At 34.0% G+C, this 23924-nt stretch overlaps 1 protein-coding gene across 1 annotated transcript in view; it reads right to left on the bottom strand.

Annotated features, from left to right (window-relative positions):
* PPP3R1 (protein phosphatase 3 regulatory subunit B, alpha) overlaps positions 1-23924 on the bottom strand; it is a 61655-nt gene that overhangs the window by 10137 nt on the left and 27594 nt on the right. Inside the window, exons 2-3 of the mRNA XM_081069638.1 lie at positions 19135-19174; positions 426-602 (exon numbers count right to left, since the gene is read on the bottom strand). Coding sequence (XP_080925764.1) covers positions 426-602; positions 19135-19174 — 217 coding nt within the window. The remainder of the gene's footprint in view (positions 1-425; positions 603-19134; positions 19175-23924) is intronic.

Genomic DNA, 23924 nt, shown 5'->3' with positions numbered 1-23924 from the left:
TAAAATTTAAAATCTGACAAATCTAAAATAGACTAAAATAAATGAATCCTTCCTATAATGCTCATATCCTTATTATTACAGTTTATTTATTGCTTAGTATCGCATTCTTTAAAAAAAAGTTTTAAAAAATGCAGCTAGTGTTGTAAGTTTCCCTAAAGTAAGACTAAGTTTCTAAAAACAAAGGAAATACTAAATCTCATTGTTTAAGATTACTTTATAAAGACAATTAGATCATTTATGATCCAAAAAATAAAAGATACTAGTTCATTAAGGTCATATACCACAGATTTTAACATATGCTATTATTGTAAGATCACCAATAATATAAAAACAGTTAAGAAAAATAAGTTTTTCAAACACTTCTGTACATATAGTTGTAAGACTATTCATACTAACTTGTGATGTTCAAAAAACTACTTTCTTACCTTTAAAGTCTACTTCTCCATTCCCATCTGTGTCGAATATATCTATTACTCGCTGTACTAAAGGATTCTGTTGTAACTCTGGCAGAGACATGAACTCTTCCACACTCAAAGAACCAGAATTGTCCAAATCAAGCTTCTTAAATCTCTTCCCTAGCCTTTTAATTTCATCAGCATCAACTAAAAGCAAACAAAAAGATATAGCAATATTTACAAAATGACTTTATGAAAATTATAGAGAAAAATCCAGCAGTTAACCAATAGTTTAACTTCAAATTTAATTAAGTTATATATACTGATGATTAATTCCTTATAACAGAGAAAGTACATCATAAATATTCTGTGTGGTTACCCTTTTGTTCGTCTGCACCTGCCATAACATACAACCAACTGTATGCTGAGCACACCAAGATATTACAATGGGATTGACAATGCTAAACTGACCGTGGAAGTCACATGGTTCCTAATAGGCAGGCTAAACCCATCTGTGCTCTGCACCAAAGCACCTTGATTTTCACTTATCTTTTTAAATTTGAATTTACTTTATTTCTAGTAGTTCATGGTTCAAAATTTGAACATCGTTCTAAAATTCAAAGCCTCCCTCCCACCCCACCCTGTAGATATTCAATTCTCCTCTTTAGAGGCAATGTTGCCAATTTCTTAAATATGTTTCCAAAGATATTCTTTGCAAATATAAGCAAATAAAACACAGCTTTGGCTTTTTTAAACACACACACACAAAAACCCCACAGCTAACAAAATTCACTTTTCAATGCTCTAAAGGAGAAAAAACAAACAACTTAAAAATGTTTGCATTAGTTTATAACTACTCTATAAAAATTCAGTATCTGGTCTCTTATATGCATTCTTGAAAAGGTTTCTTAATTTCTTCTAAGCTAAATTATTGTTTTCATTCCTTTAAAAAATCACTCACACATAATTTTGATGGTGGATTAACAGAAATAAACAAATATATAAAAATTAAATACAATCATGAACTTTTCAATAGAAAATCAAAATCAACAAGTCAAATGTTATATTGCCCATAAGTATTACGGTCATGTATTATGTATATACGACGGTGTGACAAGTTCATGAATTTGTTGCAACAATGTTGCTAACCTTTTTTGATATCAGAGGGATTATCCATTATGAATTTGTACCAACTGGACAAACAGTTAACCAAGTTTACTATTTGGAAGTACTGAAAAGGCTGCGTGAAAAAGTCAGACGACCTGAACTTTTCGCCAACAATTCATGGCTCTTGCATCACGACAATGCACCAGCTCACACGGCACTGTCTGTGAGGGAGTTTTTAGGCAGTAAACAAATAACTGTATTGGAACACCCTCCTACACACCTGATCTGGCCCCCAATGACTTCTTTCTTTACCTGAAGTTAAAGGAAATACTGAAAGGAAGACATTTTGATGACATTCAGGACATCAAGGGTAATACAATGACAGCTCTGATGGCCATTCCAGAAAAAGTTCCAAAACTGCCTTGAAGGGTGGACTAGGTGCTAGTGTCGGTGCATAGCTTCCCAAGGGAAGTACTCTGAAGGTGACCATAGTGACATTAAGCAATGAGTAGCACTTTTTCTAGGATGAGTTAGTAAACTTAATTGTCCGACCTCGTATGTATTATGGTCGTGTGTATTAGAGACTGACATTACAAACTGTTTTGAAAGTTCAAATATATGACAGCCTCATTGTAAGAACTTAAAAGGTAAAGTATATATTTTAAAAACTTAAACATAACTATGTTAAAATGGTAAGAACTATTAATTATCTGCATTATTAAAGTACTGACTGTACAACGACAAGATGCTGCTCTAATATGAATTAGTTCATATGCAATTGATAAAGAAGGAAGAGATGTCAATAGAGCACAGAAATGTCATTGATTCACAGGGGTTTTTTCAGGCAAGTTTACTCCAATTAAAGAGAAAGTCTTAATAAAATATGAAAACCTTAAGAAAAAGTGAAAACAACAAATGCTTCCCATTAGAGAAAATAACATCCAGTTTAGTGGTTTTAAGAACACTGACACTTTTCAACATTGTTATCTGGTGAAAACTAAGGGCGCAAATGAACAAGTTGCAAAGACAATTTCTCTCGTCTACCACCACTACCCTCCACATGTCAGCCCCCACCCCAAAAAAAGCAATTAGCAAAGATGACTATACCTTGGCTCATTATTTAATTTTCACAAAATTAGTTTCTGCTGAAGCAGATGCCCTCAAAAACCTGTACCTCAAAATAGGAAGCACAAGCCCCAGTTTAAGGCTCGCAAGTAAACAGATAAAGTGCATGATACAAATGCCACAACTAATTTATGCTAGTATTTTAAATATCAAATTGGTTTTTGTTACTACTGTTACAAAGCTGCATACGGAGTGGTCTACTGTACCCATATTTTTCCCAGACATGTCATTTTACAGCACGTGGGGTTTTTCAGAAACACATGTTGTATTATAACAAAAATTCCTTTATATTAATGATTCACATAAACAATGCTTCAAATTAGCAAAACACACATGTATTTATAATAATCCAATCAAAATTTAAAACATACACTTCATGAACACATCAATTTCTTAGAGCATTGTACCCCTCTATAAAAAGTATTCCTTCTTTAATGCAGATAAAAGCAGACTGTTCAAATCAACCTTATTTTCCAATTCTTCATAATGAAATTAGATATCCTTATTCTTGGAGGGAACAAACTTAATAATAAATTAAGTCCCACAAATGCTTTTCACTTATTTGTCTACATGTCTTCCCCTCCTCAGGGCAGAGTTCATGACTTTCTCTTCAGTGTTCTGTATACTGCATATATCAAGCGCTCAATAAATGTCTTAAATGAGTATTAATTCTAAGTGTTTCAGATGTAAAACGTATTGATCAAAATGCCACCAGTATTTATAGTAAAACTCTACTTATCTAACCAAACACCAATGGGCAAACCTTTCAGAACAGTTTCTCAAAGTTCGTAGATGTTACTGAAAGCTACCCTCTCTCCACGCTTGCCATAATTTTACATACATACCAAGGATTATTTTCTTCTAGCAATCTTTAGTTTTGCCTTAGTTTACAACAACAGATCACAAAAGGTGATGAGGAAATTGAACAAAATGGATGACTACAGATTACAAGTGGAAAAGGAAACACAATGTCTCTACAAACCCTATATGGACCAAAAAGGGTCATTTCATTTAACAATAGCTCTAGACTATATTACTAATGGAAAACAGGGGAGGCAGACATGTAGCACCATAATATTTATGGAAACTGTTAGATTCCATTTACTGAGGCCGAGACATAAATAACAGTTTAGAAAGTTACATCATGAAACTGAAACTGAGGTGCTTGAAGGATTATATTTCAATTACCTAGAAAATCCCATTAAACCAGAAGACGGCATTCCAGTCTTGAATGAATAAGGAATATTAAGAATATCAAGGATAATAAAGATGAATCATAAATCGTCCAATATACTTGGTTCAATCCATCCTTCTTTACACTATCAATAGTAATCTTTCTGAAAGGCATTATTCCGCCAAATTGCTAGCTGCTTAAAAATTTCTAATGACTTCCTAACGCAAACAGGATAAAAAGTCTAGAGTTCTTGACATCAATATTTAGCCTCAATTTAAGTTTCCATCTTCCTTTTACTTTAGCTACAATGCTCTTGTCACAATTCCTTCAACAGCATAAATTTCATTCCACCATTCCCTTATAAGCCCTCTACTGGAATGTCCTTCTCTGAACTCTCCATTTATGAAAGCCCTATCAATTTTTCTCTGATTAAAAAGGGGAGGGGTGCTATTAACTATATGTCCTGTGGTTATGAGTATCATTAACTCTCTCTCTGGCAACAGCCCTTAAAGCAACATTTAAAATCCATTCACTTCCTTTTGCTTTACACATCTTATGAAATACTATAAACTAGTTGATACCTCTTCTAGATGAGTAGTTTAAACCTTCCTCAAAGGCAAAGCTATGTGCTAGTAATTACACTTTAACTTGACAATAACTGGCTTTTTAAAAAGCCCCTTAAGTCTGATTGGAGGAAACAAGCTTCTTCTAATCTTCTACTCATCATCATCATTCTCTCATACCCCATGCAGCCAAAACTTACTTTGAGCTTCTTTAAGAAGTCAGTGTAGTTTGAAAGATGGCAGTATCTATTCTCCAACTACCCATTTATTTCTCCTTTCAGTCCCTTCCTTCCTGCTTGTATTATGATAAAACACAGATTAGATTACTCAGTACTTATTATCCAGTTGGGGCTAGTTGAGCACTGAAGGAATTCTGTACCTAAACAATTACATTTTAAAATGGCTAGCTTGAAAGGCAATGCCATGAACATATTTTAAAGACAAGATCTAACAAAGCTAGTTTTCAAAAACAAATGGTAAAACTGTTTCTTTTAGATATGGAACAAAGTAACTTATTTGGTTGTTACTGTCACCAGAGAAGCAGTTATTCAGCACTTCCACTTGCCTAGATGTGTTTAAGGATTAAACATATCCTAAAGTACGAAACAGGTCTCAATTCTTGAAATATGAGCATTTACCAATCTTCTAAAAATTAGACACAGATCTCTGAAATAGATAAAATCCATCTTGGCAGCACCATTAAATGTTTCAGATCTTCACTGAGTACAAGTTAAATGTGAACAAATTCCAACTTTTGGCACCAACTATCATCAAAGATGTTTCCTACTGCTCTGGATCATACGTCCTTAAAACAGATGGACAAAAAAAAACAAAAAACAAAAACCAAAAAACCAAAAAACAAAACACACCTTCTTGACTCATCTTGTGACTCAGATACTCTTTTTCATATGTTTTGCCAAGTTGAAACTCGTGATTTTTTTCTACTTTTTTTAAGGATACCTTTGCAAGGACTATCTTTTTTAATAGTTGCAAATACCTACATATTCAATTCAAATTCTATTATTCAAAGTATTAATCTCATCAAATCACATATCACATATATATTATCTAAAATTTAAGCAAAGGATTAAAAACTTAGATCTCTTAGTCTGAGTTTATGAAATATAAAGTTATTAATAAGGAACTGATGAATTGCTTATATAGAAAACACCAAATTAAACTGTTGAGAATTTACCCACCCTGGGTATATTCAGGGGTTAAGTGTAAAACCTAGATGGTTACTTATTTTAACAAGTAATTCCAAGAATCTAATATTACCACATAAAATAATTAAGACCTTGCTTTTAGAGAGCTCATGTTGCTACAGTAAATTTTAATATTTTCAACTGGACATGTGTATTAATACTTGAGTAATATAATATTAATAGAGATAGAAGGTTGAATATTCATTCACCACCCTCTCAGATGAAGAAACATAACCATCTCCCTTTATTATATTTATTTTTCTCATTTAGAAAAATGAATACAAGAGATTCCAAAATAGTAGAGAAGAGATCTGGTCTCGGGCTCTTAAATCACTGTTATTACTACATTTATTTGGTTGGTGCAAAAGTAACTGCAGTTTAAAAGGTTAAAAATAATTGCAAAAACCATGATTACTTTTGCACCAATCTAATACACCAAGCTGCTACTCCAATGTTAGGGTTAAAAGTAAAAACAATTTGAAGTCTAATTTCTTTCAGGTTATAGTGAAGTTTCTCAGAATCACAAAAGAAAATAAATAAGCAGAATGGTAGAAAAATAAACTTTCCTTAAATTTTAGCCAATTTCCAGTAATTGTGTAGTAGTAAACAGCCACAAGACTATTGCTCCTTCAGGAAATTCTTTTAATAGCCACTTTATAATTTACAACCTATTCGTCTATTAATGATTTAACAACAAAAACAAAATAAAGCAAATCTTTTCAAACCCTCCAATTTGTGACAGCTCCTAATTCTTCCCTTGTTTTTCATGACCATCAAACTTCTGATCCAGTATTTTGTAAAATGTCCCTCAGTTTGAGCTTGCTGATGTTTTCTCATAATTAGAATGAATTTGGGCATTTGGGGGCAAGAATACCAAAGAAATGATAATGTGTCCTTCTCTGCACATCATATCAAGGAATTCCTGATGTCAACACATCTTTTTATTCATGATGTTAACGATGATCACTTGGCCAAGGAACGTCTGCCAAATTTCCCCACTATAAATCTACAATCTTTCCCTTTGCATGAAAAATAACTGGGGGCGGAGCGGATACTTTGAGACTATGCCAATATCCTATTCTCCTAAAACCCTGACCTAATTTTAGCATACATTGGTGGGTCTTGTCTACAAGATTTTATTACTGTAGTATTTGCCTAATAATGACTTTCATTTTCCCTCTTTTCTTTTACATTAATGAAATGCTCCTGTTTTAATAACAAAAATAAAACTGTCCTTTCTCCCAATTTATTTCTTTATTCAATTATTCACATCAGCATTGGTTCATGGATATTTATTTTATCCTATGGGTTAAAATCCAATTAATATCATTTGTTAGTCAAACTGTTCCATCTTTGGTCTTTAGGTATTACCTCAGGTTGGCTCCTGTGAGACCTTTCAACAATCCCCATTTTGAACACTTCCTTAATTTCTGGCACCTTAAAATGTTCCAGTATATGTAATATTTCTAAATCTACATAATATTTCTGAGTATACATAATATTTCTAAAAAGAAATTCCCCAATCTCTTTTGTACGGCAGGATATTGAGAACTAACTTTAGAATGAAAGCTATTAGGAAACATTACTCTAATAAGGGATCTCAATTTGTACTTCAGAGGTATTCTGGAAAGAGCTGTCAGACATGATAAAGTTACCCATGGAGAAACATGTACTAAGTAACTCTTATAACAACTACCACAAGTATAAAGCTTTACAGTGTTGTCAAAAGAAGGTACTGGGTAGTATTTCAACATAAAGACTAAAAATCTTTTGTAAAATTTGTCTTACAAAAGTAATGTAATGACTGTGTTTTCATGTTACCCCAATAAGAAGTAAAAACCACCAGGAGGCGCAGTAGAGACAGTCACAAATAAAACCATAAACAGCATCAAAAAAACCCCAAATTTTATAATGACCCTGCCTATAGACTAGCAGTTTATTATTCTGCACAGAATAGTTTGACAACAGAACAAAGAAAGCACCCTACCAACATTATTATATCGAAAAAGTATATTATGAAATATGGACACAGTCACACACATTTGTGCTGGGTGTTTTTTTTTTTTTTTACAAATGAAAAATTTTCATTCACTTAAAAGTCCTAGATTTCAGGGGTACATTGTAATTTTCTAATGCAAGAGTCAACGCGTACTTTTGGTGTTTTTAGATTATAATTCTTTAATTGTCAAATATGTAAAAGTTAGACATGAGCACCAACAAAATAATTATCAATTTGTAATCAAGACACTAAAAAGAAATTTTAATGCAACTGTAAAAAGTAACATTCCAAAAATGCATTAAATATACGGTTCTGTAGATTGACAAATGTGTACACCTAAATATGCATCACTACCAAGATAAAAGCCAATTTTCATCAGCCCAAAACGTCCCCTGGCGTTGTTTGCAGTCAATCACCCACCTCGCTCCCCACTGACCCTATGCAACCACTGTTCTGCTTTAACTAAATTGTGTCTAGAATTTCATATAAACGAGATCATACAGTATGTACTCTTATGTCTATTTTCTTTGTCTCATCAACTTTTGACCTTAATCCAAGTTGTTTCATGTCAGTAGTTTGTTCCTTTTTATTGTGGAGTCATATTAGTCCACTATATGGATACACCATTATTTGTTTATATATCCATTTGTTAATAGACATTCTTGTTGTTTCCTGTTTGGGACAACTGGGAATAAAACTGCTTAGAATATTCACTATTAAGTATTTTGGTAAACAAATGTTTTCAAGAAATTGCTGGATCATAAGGTAAGGCTATCTTAACTTTCAGAAACAAAGTTTTCCAAAATGATGTACCATTTTACACTCCCATCAGCAATATGAGAATTCCAGGAGCTCCACATGCTCGTCAATACGTGATATTATCAGTCTTTTTAAGTTTATCCATTCTAGTGGATGGTAGCAGTATATGGTTATAATTTAATTGGTGTTTCTCTGAGGATTAGTGATCTTGAGCATCTTTTTCACGTGATTATTGGCAATTCATATATCGTCATTTGTGAAATGACCAAATCTTTTACCCTTTTGAAAACTGCGTTGTCTTAAAAGAGTTCTGAGATGATTTCTGTATATTGATGTAAATCCTTTGTTAGATGTAGATATTTCAAGTATTTTCTCCCAGTCTGTAAATTGCTTTTTCATAGGTGTTTTTTAGAAGAGCAAAAGAATTTCAATTTTGATGAAATTCGTTTTTTTCTTCTATGATTGGTGTTTCATGTGTACCAAAAATCTTTGCCTATGCTGGTCTGGTTGAGAATAATTTTCTTATGTTTTCTTCTAGAAGTTCCACATTTTTAACTTTTATGTTTAAATCTATGACACGTTATTTTTTGTACGTGGTATAAATAAGGGTAGAAGTAAAGTTTTATTCCATATAAAAATATAGCTATTTTGTTGAGAAGGCTCCTCTTCCAATGGCATCTTGTAAGCTTTTGTCAAAAATCAACCAACCATACAAATTAACATGTTGTACATCTTAAATTTATACAATGTTATGTGCCAAATATATTTCAATTAAAAAAATGTAAATCACATATATATGTATTAATATGTATGTATATATGTTTATACCCTCTTTGTTTCATTGATTTGTCTTCTTATGCCAATATCAGTCTTATGTTTTATAGAAAATCTTTAAAGCAGGGAACACTGACTGTCCTGATATTTTGTTGTTCTTTTTCAAAATTGTTCTGGCTTTTCTAAGACCTGTGTATTTCCACGTGGGATTAACAATTAGTTTGGTAATTTTTACAATAAGCCTGCTGAGAATATGACTGGGATGGTCTTGAATCTATAGATCTCAGTAGAACTGGTAACACTATCAAGTCTTCCAATCTATGAATGTGGTTAACTATCTCCATTTATTTAGGTCTCCTTACGTTTCTCTCAGTGATGTTTTATATTTCATAGTTCAGTATACAGATCTTACATATATTTGGTTAAATTTATAGCCGAATATTTCATGTTTTCATTCTATTATAAATGGTACTTTTGTAAATTTCATGTTTTTTAAATTGTTCACTACAATGATACAGAAATTCCACTGATTACTACATATTGTCCTTGTATCCTACAATCTTACTAAATTCACTTATTGTTATATTTCTGGTAACTTAGGATTTGCTATATATAAAACCATGTCATCTGAGAATGAAGATTCTTTTACCCTTGCCTTTCCAATCAGAACCCTTTTTTTTTTTTTCTGGACTTACTGTACTAACTAGGATTTCTAGTACAATTTTGACTGCAATTGGTCAGAGTGAAAAAACTATGCTTTTTTCTCTTAGGTGGAAAACATTACCGTTTATCATTAAATATGATGTTACCTGTAGACTTTTTAGTAGGTGCCCTTTATCAGGTTAAGGAAATTCCCTTCTATTCCTAATTTGCTGAGTATTTATCACAAATGAGTACTAAATTTTGTTAAACACTTTGCTACATCTATTGAGAAGATTTGGGTTTTTTTCTCTTTTATTCTGTCAATAGAGTGAATTATTACATTAATTGCATTTTTAGTTAAAATCATACTCCTGGGACAAACTCCACACGGTCATGTTTTATTGTCCTTGTTACATACTGCTGGATCTTACTTACAAATATTTAAGGATTTTTGCATATATATTCATGGTGAATATCGGTCTATAGTTTTCTACAAATGTTGGTATTGCTCAGTATAATGCTAGCTCCTATTTTCTGAAGGAATCTGAATTATGATTGGTATATTTTTTCATTAAATGTTTGCTAGAATTTACTACTAAAGCCATCTGGCCCTGGAGTTTTCTTTGTGAAAAATTTCAAAATAAGGATTCAATTTCATTAATGAAATTGAATGCCACACTATTAACAGTTTCTACTTCTTTTTGTGTCAGTTTTAGATATTTGTTTGTCAAGGAATTTGCCTATTTAACCTAAATGTAGAATTTACTGATATAAAATTATTCTTGACATTCCCTTTTATCTTTTTAACATCTGCGGGATCTCTAGTGATTTCAGTTTTCATTACTGATATTATTATAGTAATTTTGTTTTCTAGTCTACCGTGTTTCCCCGAAAATAAGACCCAGCCAGACAATCAACTTTAATGCGTCTTTTGGAGCAAAACTTAATATAAGACACAGTCTTATATTATATAAGACCCAGCATTATGTTATAGGAAAGTAAGACCCGGTATATTATATATTACATTATATATGTTATATTATATTATATATTATACCGGGTCTTATAGAAAAATAAGACTGGGTCTTATATTAATTTTTGCTCCAAAAGATGCATTAGAGCTGACTGTCCAGCTAGGTCTTATTTTGGGGGAAACACGTAGAACGTTCCTTCAAAACATTAATAGTATGTAGCACTAACTTTTATTTTATATAAAAGATATAGCTAAAAATGACCCACCATACCAGAACTCATTCAGGCAAATGAATGTTGTCCAAAGATGTCACAAAGGAAGCTTATAACAATCCTAAAAATACATTCTTAGAATTATTTTCAGAGCTCATTAAGCTTAAAAAAAATCTGTCACAGAAAAGCCATGTAATATAAAGGGTTGGAAGAAACCTTGGAGATGAAAAACTCAAGATGAGAAACAGATCCAGAGAGTTAAGCTGATCAATGCTGTAAAGCTTAATAGCAAAGATGGGTTACAAGATTTCTTGAAATACTTTTTAATTGCTTTTGCTACATCAGTTCCATCTGAAGAGTTAGCACAGAAGCTTAGGCTAAGAGATAGTAAACATTACTGTTCCTCAGCTTGCATTTTTGGATGAAGTGTGGAGAAAAGGAAACAATACAAATGTTCCAACTCCAGGTAGATAATAATTGAAACATATTTCTAAGATGTTCCCCAACTTGTATATTACTGGTTTCCCTGATGAAGGTGTTTGTAATTGCTGTTGTTTTTCTCTTTTTGGTTTATCTACATTGTGGTTCAAATCAAAATAGGCAATAAGTGGGCCATGCTCCTAACTCCGAAGGCTGCCGGTTAGATTCCCACATGGGCCAATGGGCTCTCAACCACAAGGGATGGTGGGCTGCGCCCCCTGCAACTAGCAATGGCAACTGGATCTGGAGCCGAGCTGCGCCCTCAACAACTAAGACTGAAAGGATAACAACTTGACTTGGAAAAAGTCCTGGAACTACACACTGTTCCCCAATAAAGTCCTATTCCCCTTCCCCAATAAAAATCTTTTTTTAAAAAAATAAAAATTAAAAAAAGGGCAATAAGTTATTGAAAAAGCATGTATTTTTAAGATCATAAAAATACATCTTCAATTTTTGTTTTAACAACCCTGGCTTTGAAATCATACTGTTAAATTTTTAAAAACCTAAGTGTACGTTGTGTAGGTCAGTAACACATCTTATTCAAAGGACATGGCTCTCAAAGATTTCCAGTGTTTTGTAAGTCAAATCCAACCCCAACCCATTATACAACATTCTCCAAGTTTTCCTTATCTTTATTTTATCCTGTGCTACGTTTCACTTAAACACATTAGTTGCACTTTTCTTTTGGCTTTGTACCACCCCCGACTTTCAAAAAATAATGTAGTATTTTCACAAAAGAGTGCAGATTCAAGAGACCTCTCTTACTTTGAGTACCAACTATTCAAGAATGACTTATGGCTGCTCCAGAACTCAAACTGGTTGCCACGAAAGTCATACGTACCCCAGTCTCTGCTTCTTTTTGTTTCCTTATTGGCTTCCTTTTTAATATTAAGAAAGTCCAGCACACAATTTACAGAATGGCTTTTACTTTCTTCTTAAAGACATTGTTCAGAAACAATTCTGGCTTCTTGCTCTTATTTGAACCAATTATTTTCCTGATAGTTGTTATCCTGGGATTTTCACTGGTATCTTAGCGATTTAGTTCTTGGCTCTCACTTCACTTTCTTTACCCTCTATTTCATTTTTCTAGGTAGGTACATATTCAAGAAGTTATAAAAGGTAAATTTCCCGGTCTCTAAATATCTATAAATGGCTTTAATTTGATCTCACACCTGAATAATCATTTGGTTGGTATAAATTCTGGATGTAGGAACTCAGAACTTTGAATTGACCCACTGCTTTCTAATATCTACTGCTGCTAAGAAATTCAATGCCTGTAGTCTACTATTCTTTTTAGGCAGCTTCCAACCCATCACCCCCACCAACCTACCCCCATTTAGTAGCTTTCAGGGTTTTGTTTTTCACTCTTGGAATTTAAAATTACGAAACAGGTTGAGACTTAATATACATCTTTTTTTCATCTAAACTTGACTGTCAGAATGCTCTTTCAATCATAAGATTTGATTTTTCAGGAGAGGGAAACTTTCACCCACTATTTCACTATTTGTGACTCTATTTTATCTAATACAGTTTCTGAAATTTCTTTTAGACAAATCCTATTACTTCCTGTGTTTGTTCCCACATCTTTCTTTCCTTGCATATTTTTCCATATCTTTTGCTCTAACATTCTGAGGGAGATCCAAGAATTTATACTTTTGCTAAATGATTATTTAGGCTTTTCACCAGCTAAAGTAACTGACTTCTACATAACAGCTATGAAATTATTCAAATTTGTGGTAGACTATCCAAATTACTAAGTCATGGACTTCACTGCTAAAATTACAAACTGTTAAATACTACCATGATATCAAAATTTGACAGTATGGATTTGACAGCTAGTACTTCACTTTTCTTAAAACAACTTACCTAAAAACCTGATGTATTTAGAAAACAGTAGACAATCCAGGTATTAAAGAAAAAAAGTACTATAACAGCAAAATAATGTAACAACTCAAAGCCTAGATGTTCAAATTCATGCACTATAATTCAGAAAACCTTTCATCCCTCTCCTTATTACTCAGCTCTAAAGCTTTACTGAAAGAACGCAGAATGTAAGTAATTCTCCATTGACTAGGTAAAATAAATCAGAATTCAAGATACTAAATTACTAAGTAAATGATAAATCATGGCTGGTAGATTGTTTAAGAAGCATGAACTATGTTATGCATTTATGAGGATTTTAATCTAAAGTAAAAAATGCACAAGTCCATTTCAACGTTAACAACAAAATTACTTTATAATAAATGATACTTTAGGAATGAAATGTTTTAAGACGTTTTTGCCGGTTCACATTTAAACTGAGTTTTTATTGATATTAAAAAAGGCTTCCTCCAAAGACTTCTGAGATGATGAACCAGAAATTACTCCTCAGAACACACATTATTTAAAAACTGGAGTTAATCTAGTCCATTTAAGAAAGGCAATATAAAGGAATGCAGATATGAAGGAGGAAATCAAATTAACTTCAGATTAACTTTTTCAAAAGTTTTGTTTTCAAAACAAAGAAAAACCCTAGTCTAGGAATGTGAACATGTAAACCTCCCTGAGATAACCTAATTGAGAGCAGAAATTAATAGCACAAAGTAAAGTCAATAGCTCTACACTTTCAAGTCACCTGTAAATATTCAAACCAGAAAAAAAATTGCTTGAATATTAGAATGTTTATTTAAAATTAGAGTAGTGTCCTAATGGCTAAAGATGTCTTCAAAGTTTCTACAGATAGTTCATTACACAAAAGGAAACATTTCTTCAGAGTCTGCCAAACTCTTCTTGGGTCACTTTCTAATGGAAGAGATTTGAGAAATCTTTTTAGATAAAAGACTATTAGTCTTTCATTAACATTCAGTCTACAAAATTGGCTCTGTATTTACCAACTGTATCAAAACCATTCAGAATTATACTGGTTTTATCAACAGTAAAAATAGTTGAATCTGATTTTCCACTCATACTTTGACCTGTGCCCCAATCTAGTCCTCCGCTTAAACTATCTAAAGTAGTATCTCACACGCAGTCACTTTTCCAAGTCATCGTGCCAAGTTACAACTAAAGTCCCAATTTGAGCAAATCTACCCGCACAGAGAATACATTTCTACTATAGTCTGGACAGGTTAGCCAGACAGAAACAAAGTCACAACGGCCTAGAATAATTTAACTCGATAAAAAGTGAACACTAAATTGAGACAACAACAAAAAATCAAGAATACCTTTTGTCTTAGACAAGTCTGATCAGTTCTGCCTACAGTTATTCTTGTTGACAAAAATAACATTAATCTTGTAAGGTTTATTATAAGAGAACTGTGATTAAAAGTAAGACTCGGGAACATGACTTCCTGAGATCAAATCATGGCTTTGTTACTTTACCTGCTGCTGTGTGACCTTAGGCTAGTTACTGAAAAGCTCTCTGCCTCTGTTTTTTCATGTATACACAATGGGTAAAGTAATACCTTTCTCATGAAGCTACCATGAAGATTAAAAAGATTAAAAATGTATGTGAAATGCTTAGAATACTGCCTGCCCATGTGTTGTTATTATGAAAACAAGTGTGGTGATCGGTAACTACTGGGTTTTCCTAATGGTACAGCCTTTAAAATTACCCAACTAGTTGTCTATCCAACACAGCTAGTCCAGCTGTGAGCTCTTACTAGCTTATTCAAGCAAGAGATACTTAACTCAGCGTTTGCGTTATGCCAGGCATTGCACTTATGCTTTCACTGTCAGTCAATACGTCAAATCTTTTATTGGTGAAAATTAGATTAACCAGACTTTTTATTATTAAAAGCTTGCTGTGTTGCATGGCATACTTAAGTATAATTAAATAATTATTTCTCCGTCATAGTACTCTTAGTTATTTCCCTCTCCATTTTTACATTCATTAAGAAGAAAATTTATTAGGTTGCTGCAAAAGCAATCGCGGGCTAAAAGGTTAAAAACAACTGCGAACACCTCAATTACTTTTGAACCAACCTAATAAAAGATTTCAAACACAAAGGCTGAGACTAGTATAATGAATCCCATATACTTTTCAACTTTGACCATTAATACACGCGAAGCCTTATTTCATTTACACATCCACTTCGAATATTTTAGAGCAAATACCAGATGTATCATTTTCTTGTAACTGTTCAGTATTTATCTATCTCTAAAAGATACTCTTTTTGAAAAATCACGATATTACATATACCTAAAATTAATTATTAATAAATTCCTTTATATTAAATATCAGTGCTCAAATTTCCCCAAATGTCACAAATGATTTTAAGGGTTTTTTGAATCCATCAGATTTGGCAATCCGTTAACGTCAATAAAACGAAGGTGGCCTTAATAATAATTTTTCAGTAGAGTGGTAGGGGATAAAAGCCAGATTACAGAAGGCCAAGAAATTAGCAGAAATTTGGAAATGGAAATAATTGTAGATGTTCTTCCCTTGAGAAGCTCAAATATGAGAAAGAATAGAGAAAAAAATGGGACGTGCATAAAGGATCAGGATCAAAGAGAAGTTAATTATGTGATGGAGAAGCTGAAGACATAGAACAACATAGGAAAAAGATGAAAAACAGAAAAACTAAGAAAAGACAGTCTTGGAGATGAGGGGATGAGATTAAAGCAGAGTGAAGAGGCTGACCTAGAGTAAGGGAGGTATAACCCAAACTGACCCTGAAGGGAGGGAGTCGGTTAAGCATGAGAACGGGACTGGCAAAGCTTCTGGTGTGTGACCGGGAGGGGTGGAACACAGGGCTGATGGTGGTGCTGAGAAGGTAGCAATGAGGTTAACCTTTAAAATGTTCTTCCTTTTCTTCAGAATTAGCAGAAGCTAGACTGTAAGCACGTAGTGGGTGCTTCTGTGTGTGTCACAGGGCTGAAGACAGTTCCTTACAGCCTATGATTTAGACTCTTACTACCTTTTTAAAAAGTAGCACAATTTAAATACCAAAAGAACAAAACAGACAGTAACTACTTGAAGAGCTGGGAGGACCATTAAAAACTGGAACAAGTATATAAGTTCTCACTGAGAACACAGAATTGAGCTGGGTCTTGAAGGGAAGAGAAGGCATGACAGGATATATAACCAGAGCAGGAAGTATAAATAGTGAAGCGCCTCAAGGATTGATTTTAACTTTCTTATACATGATGGTAGCTGTTTATAGATAACACTAAACTCTTCCAATAATGAAGAGGTTTGTAAATGAGAAAAAACAAAATCACTACAACATGTGGGTGGGGAAAAAAGTGGTGGTTTTAATGTGGACAAGTTCATTTTGGGGGAAATTAATCCAAATAATGTATCAAATATGGAAAAGTACATTGTATTCTAGTGAACCAAGTAGGGAACAGAGAAAGAACTATATACTGGATAACAAAAGAATTCAGATAGATTCACAACTGGCTGAACAATCACTGACAAGTACGAACCTTTACTGACAACGCTCAGCAATCTCATCCCAGTACAGGTGAAGCGCTCATGAGGACAAAACGGAGGGAACAGCTAGCTGTAACAGCGTACGGCATCTATTTCAAACACTTATCGCACATTTTAAAACCTGGCTTTTGCCAAAACAGATGTACAGAAGGGAACAGTCATCTTGCCTTTTGCCCTGGTATGTTTTTCTATGCAACCAGGTAAATGACCCTCAGTCCCGGATTTAAAGGGAGAGCAGAAGATAAGAACTTGGGAAGATCTGTCCCCTCAGGACTTCTGTTTCTTGACCAAGAAACAAAAACTAACTACCTAGTACCTCTTCCTATCAGAATCGTACTCCCAACAGACAATTTCAACTCTATTTACAGTCTGAAGCCTAACTAATTAGACTTCCAAACCTCCTTCTGACCCACTAGCAACTGGAAGAATAATTATGTCACATCCTCCAACTGAACAGTAAGTGGCAAGGCAGGATTCTGAACAAAAGAACCCTTTCAATTCTAAAATAACACCATAAAACTGACCATTAACTTTGCCAGAGACAAGAATTATAGATGTATCTAGATAATACCCAGAACATTAGTCTGTAACTACTGTATCTTGACCATATTTCAGAAATAGGTTAGGGTCAAAGAAGTGAATGTTCTCAAATCCAGAGGATCACTATCACTATGGTTTCAGCAAGCTTGTACTGCCAAAAGGCCAGATTGGTTTATATTTTAGGCTCAGTCTCTATTGCAACTACGCAACTCTGCCACTGTAACACGAAAACAGCCATATGTAAACAAATGGGCATGACTGTTTTCCAACAAAACATTATTAACAAAAACTGCCAACAGGCAGTAGTTTACCAACCCCTGGTCTACAGATCATAAGGTTTTGGTTTTGGTCAATTCTAACAATATGTTGGATGCAACATTTTATCTTCATGTTTAGCACAGAAACATACACCTACATATGATGAGAAATTCATAAAGGAAAGCCTGGGAAGAAATAGTAAAATAAAATGTAAATAGTGGTTAGGATGGCAGAATTATGGGTAATTGGTCACAGAGTATCATCACTTAAAAAAAATTTTTTTTAATTGTAAAAGTTACAAAATGAAAGGAAAAATCGATTAATAAACAAATAATTTCAGCTTATGGTAACTGCTGTAAGGAAGCTGTAAGGAAAATAAACAGGGCACTACCCATGATAGAGTTTCTACCCATGAGGAGAGCAGGGAGAGAGAAAACATCTCCAAATTGGTGACATTTATGATGGCAGCTGAAAGACAATGAAGTCAGAGCTGACACAAGAGCAATGTACCCAGAGCTCATAAGCAAGCAAAGGTGCTGAAGAGAATGAAAAGAAATTGACAAGTGTTTGGGGAAAAGAAAGGAAACTAATGAAACACAATGAGCAACTAGGCAAGTGGTTTTAATACCACAAAAAGGAAGTGGCACCTTATTGCAAGGTAGGACATCTCAGAACAAGGCAGTGCTAGCTTCACCAAAGAGGAATGGAAAGGGCAAGGAAATCCAGAATGGTTTAGGAGTTCTGGGACCTCACCATGATTTCTAAATTTACCAAATGTCCCCATTCCAATTCTCAGGATTTCCCTCTTTCCCCATCATTGCCCTTCCACACAAGGGATTTTATGATTTTTATTAAAACTCCCTGGTCCTCTGACTGATCCTTGAGTCAAGAATTTCTAAGACTGTCATTTTCTGTTTTTACATTCTTTAGTACAGTCAGAAAAATCCAGCCCACTCATATTTCTTATATTCCTCATTCTCCTCAGAAAGATCTTTCGCAATAGCTATTTGGTCTACCAAAGTTTTGCCTTCAATAAGTAATCATTTTATGTAACTACAAGATAATAAGTTAACTGTTGGAATAAATCACTGAGATTTGAGGTTTGATTTGTAACTACAGCATACTGCAGATACTACTGTGTTTCCCCCGAAAATAGGACCTAGCTGGACCATCAGCTCTAACACATCTTAAGACCTGGTGTTATATTACATTATACCTGGTCTTATATTAAAATAAGACCGAGTCTTATATGAATTTTTGCTCCAAAAGATGCATTAGAAGCTGATGGTCTGGCTAGGTCTTATTTTTGGGGAAACACAGTAATAATGAAGAGGTCTATAAAAAGAAATATTTCTTCCTCCCGATAATTTAAGACTACATGTTAAATTCACTATCAATTTTAAATAGTTAAGGGCTAACTTTGCTATATATATAGAAGTGTATGATATACACACATACACATATAGATATGAAAATAAAAGAAATTCTTGGTAACAAAAATATTCGACTTACAGTGTGAGCACATTTCCAAAGGATAACTTGCCTCATTTCCCTGCAGGAAAAAAAAAAAAAAAGTTGTTAGTCACAAAATTGGCAGAAATTTCTTTAAAAGGTTAAACTTAAATATTTCAGTCACAAAACAAAGGGAAATAAGCCATAAACGAATGTATCTAGATCTCTAAATTATATTTTTGGTAAGAAAAAAAGAGCATAATGATACTTTAGATTACCATTTTGAGTTTTACTGACTAATGCTATCATTGTTTTCTAAGTGAGGGCAGAAGGGTTATGGTAATTTCAGGGAGGACTTTGAAACCAGGTCCTTGTTCCTCCAGCCCACTGACCTTTACCGTGTTATCAATTCTTTATAAACGCTACCATCCGACCTCTCCTGCTCTCTCTCTGCTAGCCAGCTGCAAGGCACTAAGACCCACGGCCCAGCCTGCCCAGGGCTCCACAGGACTTGCCCACTACACTGGACGCCTCATCTCTCCCCTAAGCTCAGAATCCATATATCCAAATGGTGATTTTAACATCAATCTCTCTAATTCTATACTCAGCAAAAACATCTGTCAGATATTAACACAAAATGTTTTTTCCAGATAACCAAAAACTGAAAGAATTTTAAGCTTCATGTCAAAAGAAAATTAATTCTTCAGGCAGAAGAAAACTGATACTAGATGAAAATTTGCATCTTGACCAAGGAAAGAAGACTACCTAAAAAGGTAAATATGTAGGTAAATATAAAAGACATTTTTCTCATTTTTAAAGGTCTTTAAAAATATAACTATTGGACAGAAACATAGTAACAATGTATTGTGTGGTTATAATGTGTAGGAGTACAATATATGAAAAAAGCACAAATGAGATGGAAAAATGGATGTATGTTGTTAAAATCTTACACTATGGAAGAAACATTACAACATTATTTAAAAGTAGAACCTGAGGAGCTGAAGGGTGAATGGATTACCAATGGCCAATGATTTAATCAAGTGTGTCTGTCTATGCAATAAAGCCTCCACAAAAATCCAAAAGGACAGGGTTCTTTCTGAGAGCTTTTGGGTTGGTGAACATGTGGAAATACAGGGCAAGTGGACGGACCTCCTAGAGAAGGCATGGAAGCTCCTCGCCCCTTCCCTGTATCTTGTCCTATGTGTCTCTTCGATCTGGCTGTTCCTGAGTTATGCATCATTTATAATAAACTGGTGACCTAGTAAGCAAAATGTTTCTCTGAGTTCTGTTTGTTGCTCCAGTAAATTAACCAAACTCAAAGAGGCTATCTTTGAACGTCCAATCTGCAGCCAGTTGAACATTGAGAACTGCAGACGACAACCTGGACTTGCAACTGGTACCTAAAGGGGAGAAAACTATCCTAGGACTCAGCCCTTAATCTGTGGAATCTAGTGCTATGTCTAGGTAGACAGTGTCAGAATTAATTTGAATCATAGGCCACCCAGCTGGTGTCCCAGAATTGTATGGATGTGTGGGGAACACACACACACACACACACACAAATTGGGTCCCAGAAGCCTTAACACACACACACACACACATACACACGGTGCCAAAAAAGGTATACACATTTTAAGAAAGGAATAAACTGCATTGAAATTATATGAATGGTAACCACTTTGAGCACCTCTTGTAATTGCAGAAGTCAAACGTGACTTGTATTTATCTTTTCTTAAGGGTATATATTGAATATCACAATTTTAATACAGTTTTTCCTTTCTGAAAATGTGTATACATTTTTTGGCACCGTGTGTGTGTCTGTCTGTATGTGTGTGTGTGTGTGTGTGTGTGCACCAGGGGTGCCAAAAAATGTATACAAGTAGACACTTTGGTCAGCGTAGCCCAAGCAGTAGTTCGCCATAATCAGAAGAGTCTGGACGCTGATGGTAACCACTTTGAGCACCTCTTGTAATTGCAGAAGTCAAACGTGACTTATATTCACCTTTTGTTATTGGTATATATTGAGTATTACAATTTTAATAGTTTTTTTCCTTTCTTAAAATGTGTATACATATTTTTGGCATCATCTGTATATATAAATTATATATGCTTAATAACAGGGCTTCAAAATAAACAAAACCAAACACTTAGGGAACTGAAAGAAAAACAGACACTTCTGTGTTAGGAGATTTTAACATTTCTCTCTGTAACTGACGGAAACCAAGCAGATCAAAAAAATCAGTCAAGAAGATCTGAACACACTATCAACCAACATGTCCTAAAAGAGCAGAATATTCTTTTCCAGTGCACATATAACACTGACAAAGACAGACATTACTCTGAGACTCAAAAAGTCTCAATAAACTTAAAAGGTTTGAAATCATCAGAATATATTCTCTCATTACAATGGAATTAAACTAGAAAGATTATTTGGAAATATCCAAGTATCTGGGTATCAAAACAATTCTAACAACCCATAAGTCAAAGGAAATGACGAGAAGTCAGAAAATATTTTGTATAGAGTGAAACAGAACTTATCAGAATTTATGGGATGCAAGTAAAGCAGTGTTTTGAAGAAAATGCTATTTTACAAAGAAAGGCCAAATCACAATGTACCACCTTAAAAAGCTAGAAAAGAACAAATTAAACTCAAAGCAAGAGGAGAAATAGGGGGTCAAAAAAGAAATTAATGAAATAGAAAGTAGACAAACAGAAATGTAAATCAATAAAACCAAAAACTTAAAAAGAAAAATAAAGGGACATTCTAAGTAATGTATGAAAATAAATTTTATAACTTAGATGAAATGGACGTTTCTCGATACATTCAACCAAAACAGACTCAAGAAAAAAGAGAAAATACCTCTATAGCTATTAAACTGAATCTGAGTTAAAACCCCTCTCACAAAGACCTGGATGGCCTCACTGGTCAATTCTGTCATATATTGAAGTGCAAAAACATGTCGACCCTACATAAATCCTTTCAGAAAGCAGAAGGGGAGGGAATCATTCTTAACTCATTTTATGAGGCCAGCATTACCCTGATACCAAAATCAGATAATGACACTACAAAAAAGAAAAGTACACTCCAATATTTCTTCAGGACCATGAATGCAAAAATCCTTAAAAATATTTAGGCAAATTAAATCCAGAAAAAAAAATTTAAAGAATGAGACATCATGACAAACTGAAGATTATCCTAGCAACACAAGGTTGGTTTAATATTCAAAATCAATGTGATTCACACTACATTAGCAGACTAAAAATGAAAAAACACCATGTGCTCACCTTAACAGATACAATAAGAGCATGTGACAAATTTTCACACATATTCAAGATAAAATAAGAACAACTCAGCAAACTATGGGTCATCCTCAACTATAAGGACTATCTACAGAAAGCTTACAGGTAACATCACGCTTAATATGAATGTCTTCTAAGATCAGGAACAAGATAAAGACATCTGCACCCGTCCAATAAGGCAACAGAAGAAATGAAAGGTATAGAGTGGAAAGAGGAAGTTAAACTTGCCTTTACTTGCAGATGAAATAATTGTGTATATACACGAATCTAAACAAACTACAAAAAAGCTAATCAGAACAAACGAATGAGGCAAGGTCACACGATACAAAATCAATATATAAAAATAAAATGCATTTCTATATTCTGAAAGCAATTGGAAAAGAAATTAAAAAAAAAACATTTCCATTCAGAAAATCATCAAAAATACAAAATACTTAGTGGTAAAGTTAATAATTATGTGCAAAGACTGTGCAATGAAGACTGTGGAACAGAGCTGAGAGAAAGTAAAGATGACCTAAAAAGAGTGCTGAATCATGTTCATAGATCAGAAGACTAGTTGTTAAGATGACTATTTTCCCCATACTGATCTACAGATAGAAAACAATTCCAAACAAAACCCCAATAAAATATTTTATAGAAGCCAATAAACCAATTCTAAAATTTACATGGAAAACGCAAAGGACCCCAAGTAGCCAAAAATTTGAAAAAGAACAACAATTTTGAAGGACTTAGACTATCTGACTTAAAGAATTAGACATACACTCTGTCTGTCTCTCTCTCAAGTGATTCTTGACAAAGGTGTCCAAGTTATTCAATGGGGAAGATTTTTTGCAAAAATGATGCTAAAACAAATGGATGAGTATGAAAAAAAAGACAAAAGACTAGATAAGACATTTTACAACAAAAGATATGTACATAGCAAGTAAGCACATGAAAAGATGTTTTACATCATTAGACATTAGAGAAATCCAAGTTAAAACACAATGAGATACCGCTATATGTGTATCTAGCATATACACGGTAAAAATTTAAAACCTGACATGTGAAGTGTTGCTGAAAACGGAGAACAAATAAATGGTTGTGTGCTGGGCAGAATTCTAAGCTGGCCCTCTGAAACACAGCCTGGAACATACCTCCCAGCTATTAAAATAACCTAGGTACTGCTGCAAAGGGATTTTGTATATGTACTTAAGGTTCCAAATCGGCTGACCTTAGGATAAGATTATTTGAAAACAGAGGGGAAGTCCAAGATGCCAAGCACGAGAAGAATTCAACATAAGGGGGGGATGGAGTGGGCCATGTGCCATTGAGTGCAGGTAGTCTTCTAGGGGCAGCTGAGAGTGGCCTCCAGCTGACAGTGAACAAGGAAACAGACCTCACTCCTACAAGAGCAAGAAACTGAATTCTGCCTACAATCTAAGAGCCTGGACACAGAATCTTACCCAGAACCTCAAGATGAAAAGTCAGTCTGGCTAACACCTGGATTTAAGCCTTGAGACCCCCAGAAGAGAGCCTGTGCTGAACTCTGCCCTACAGAACAATGAAATTAT

Source organism: Rhinolophus hipposideros (assembly GCF_964194185.1).
Source record: "Rhinolophus hipposideros genome assembly, chromosome: 12".
NCBI lineage: Eukaryota > Metazoa > Chordata > Mammalia > Chiroptera > Rhinolophidae > Rhinolophus > Rhinolophus hipposideros.
The sequence above is the reverse complement of the archived record's forward strand: the minus strand, read 5'-3'. Positions and strand labels throughout refer to the sequence as shown.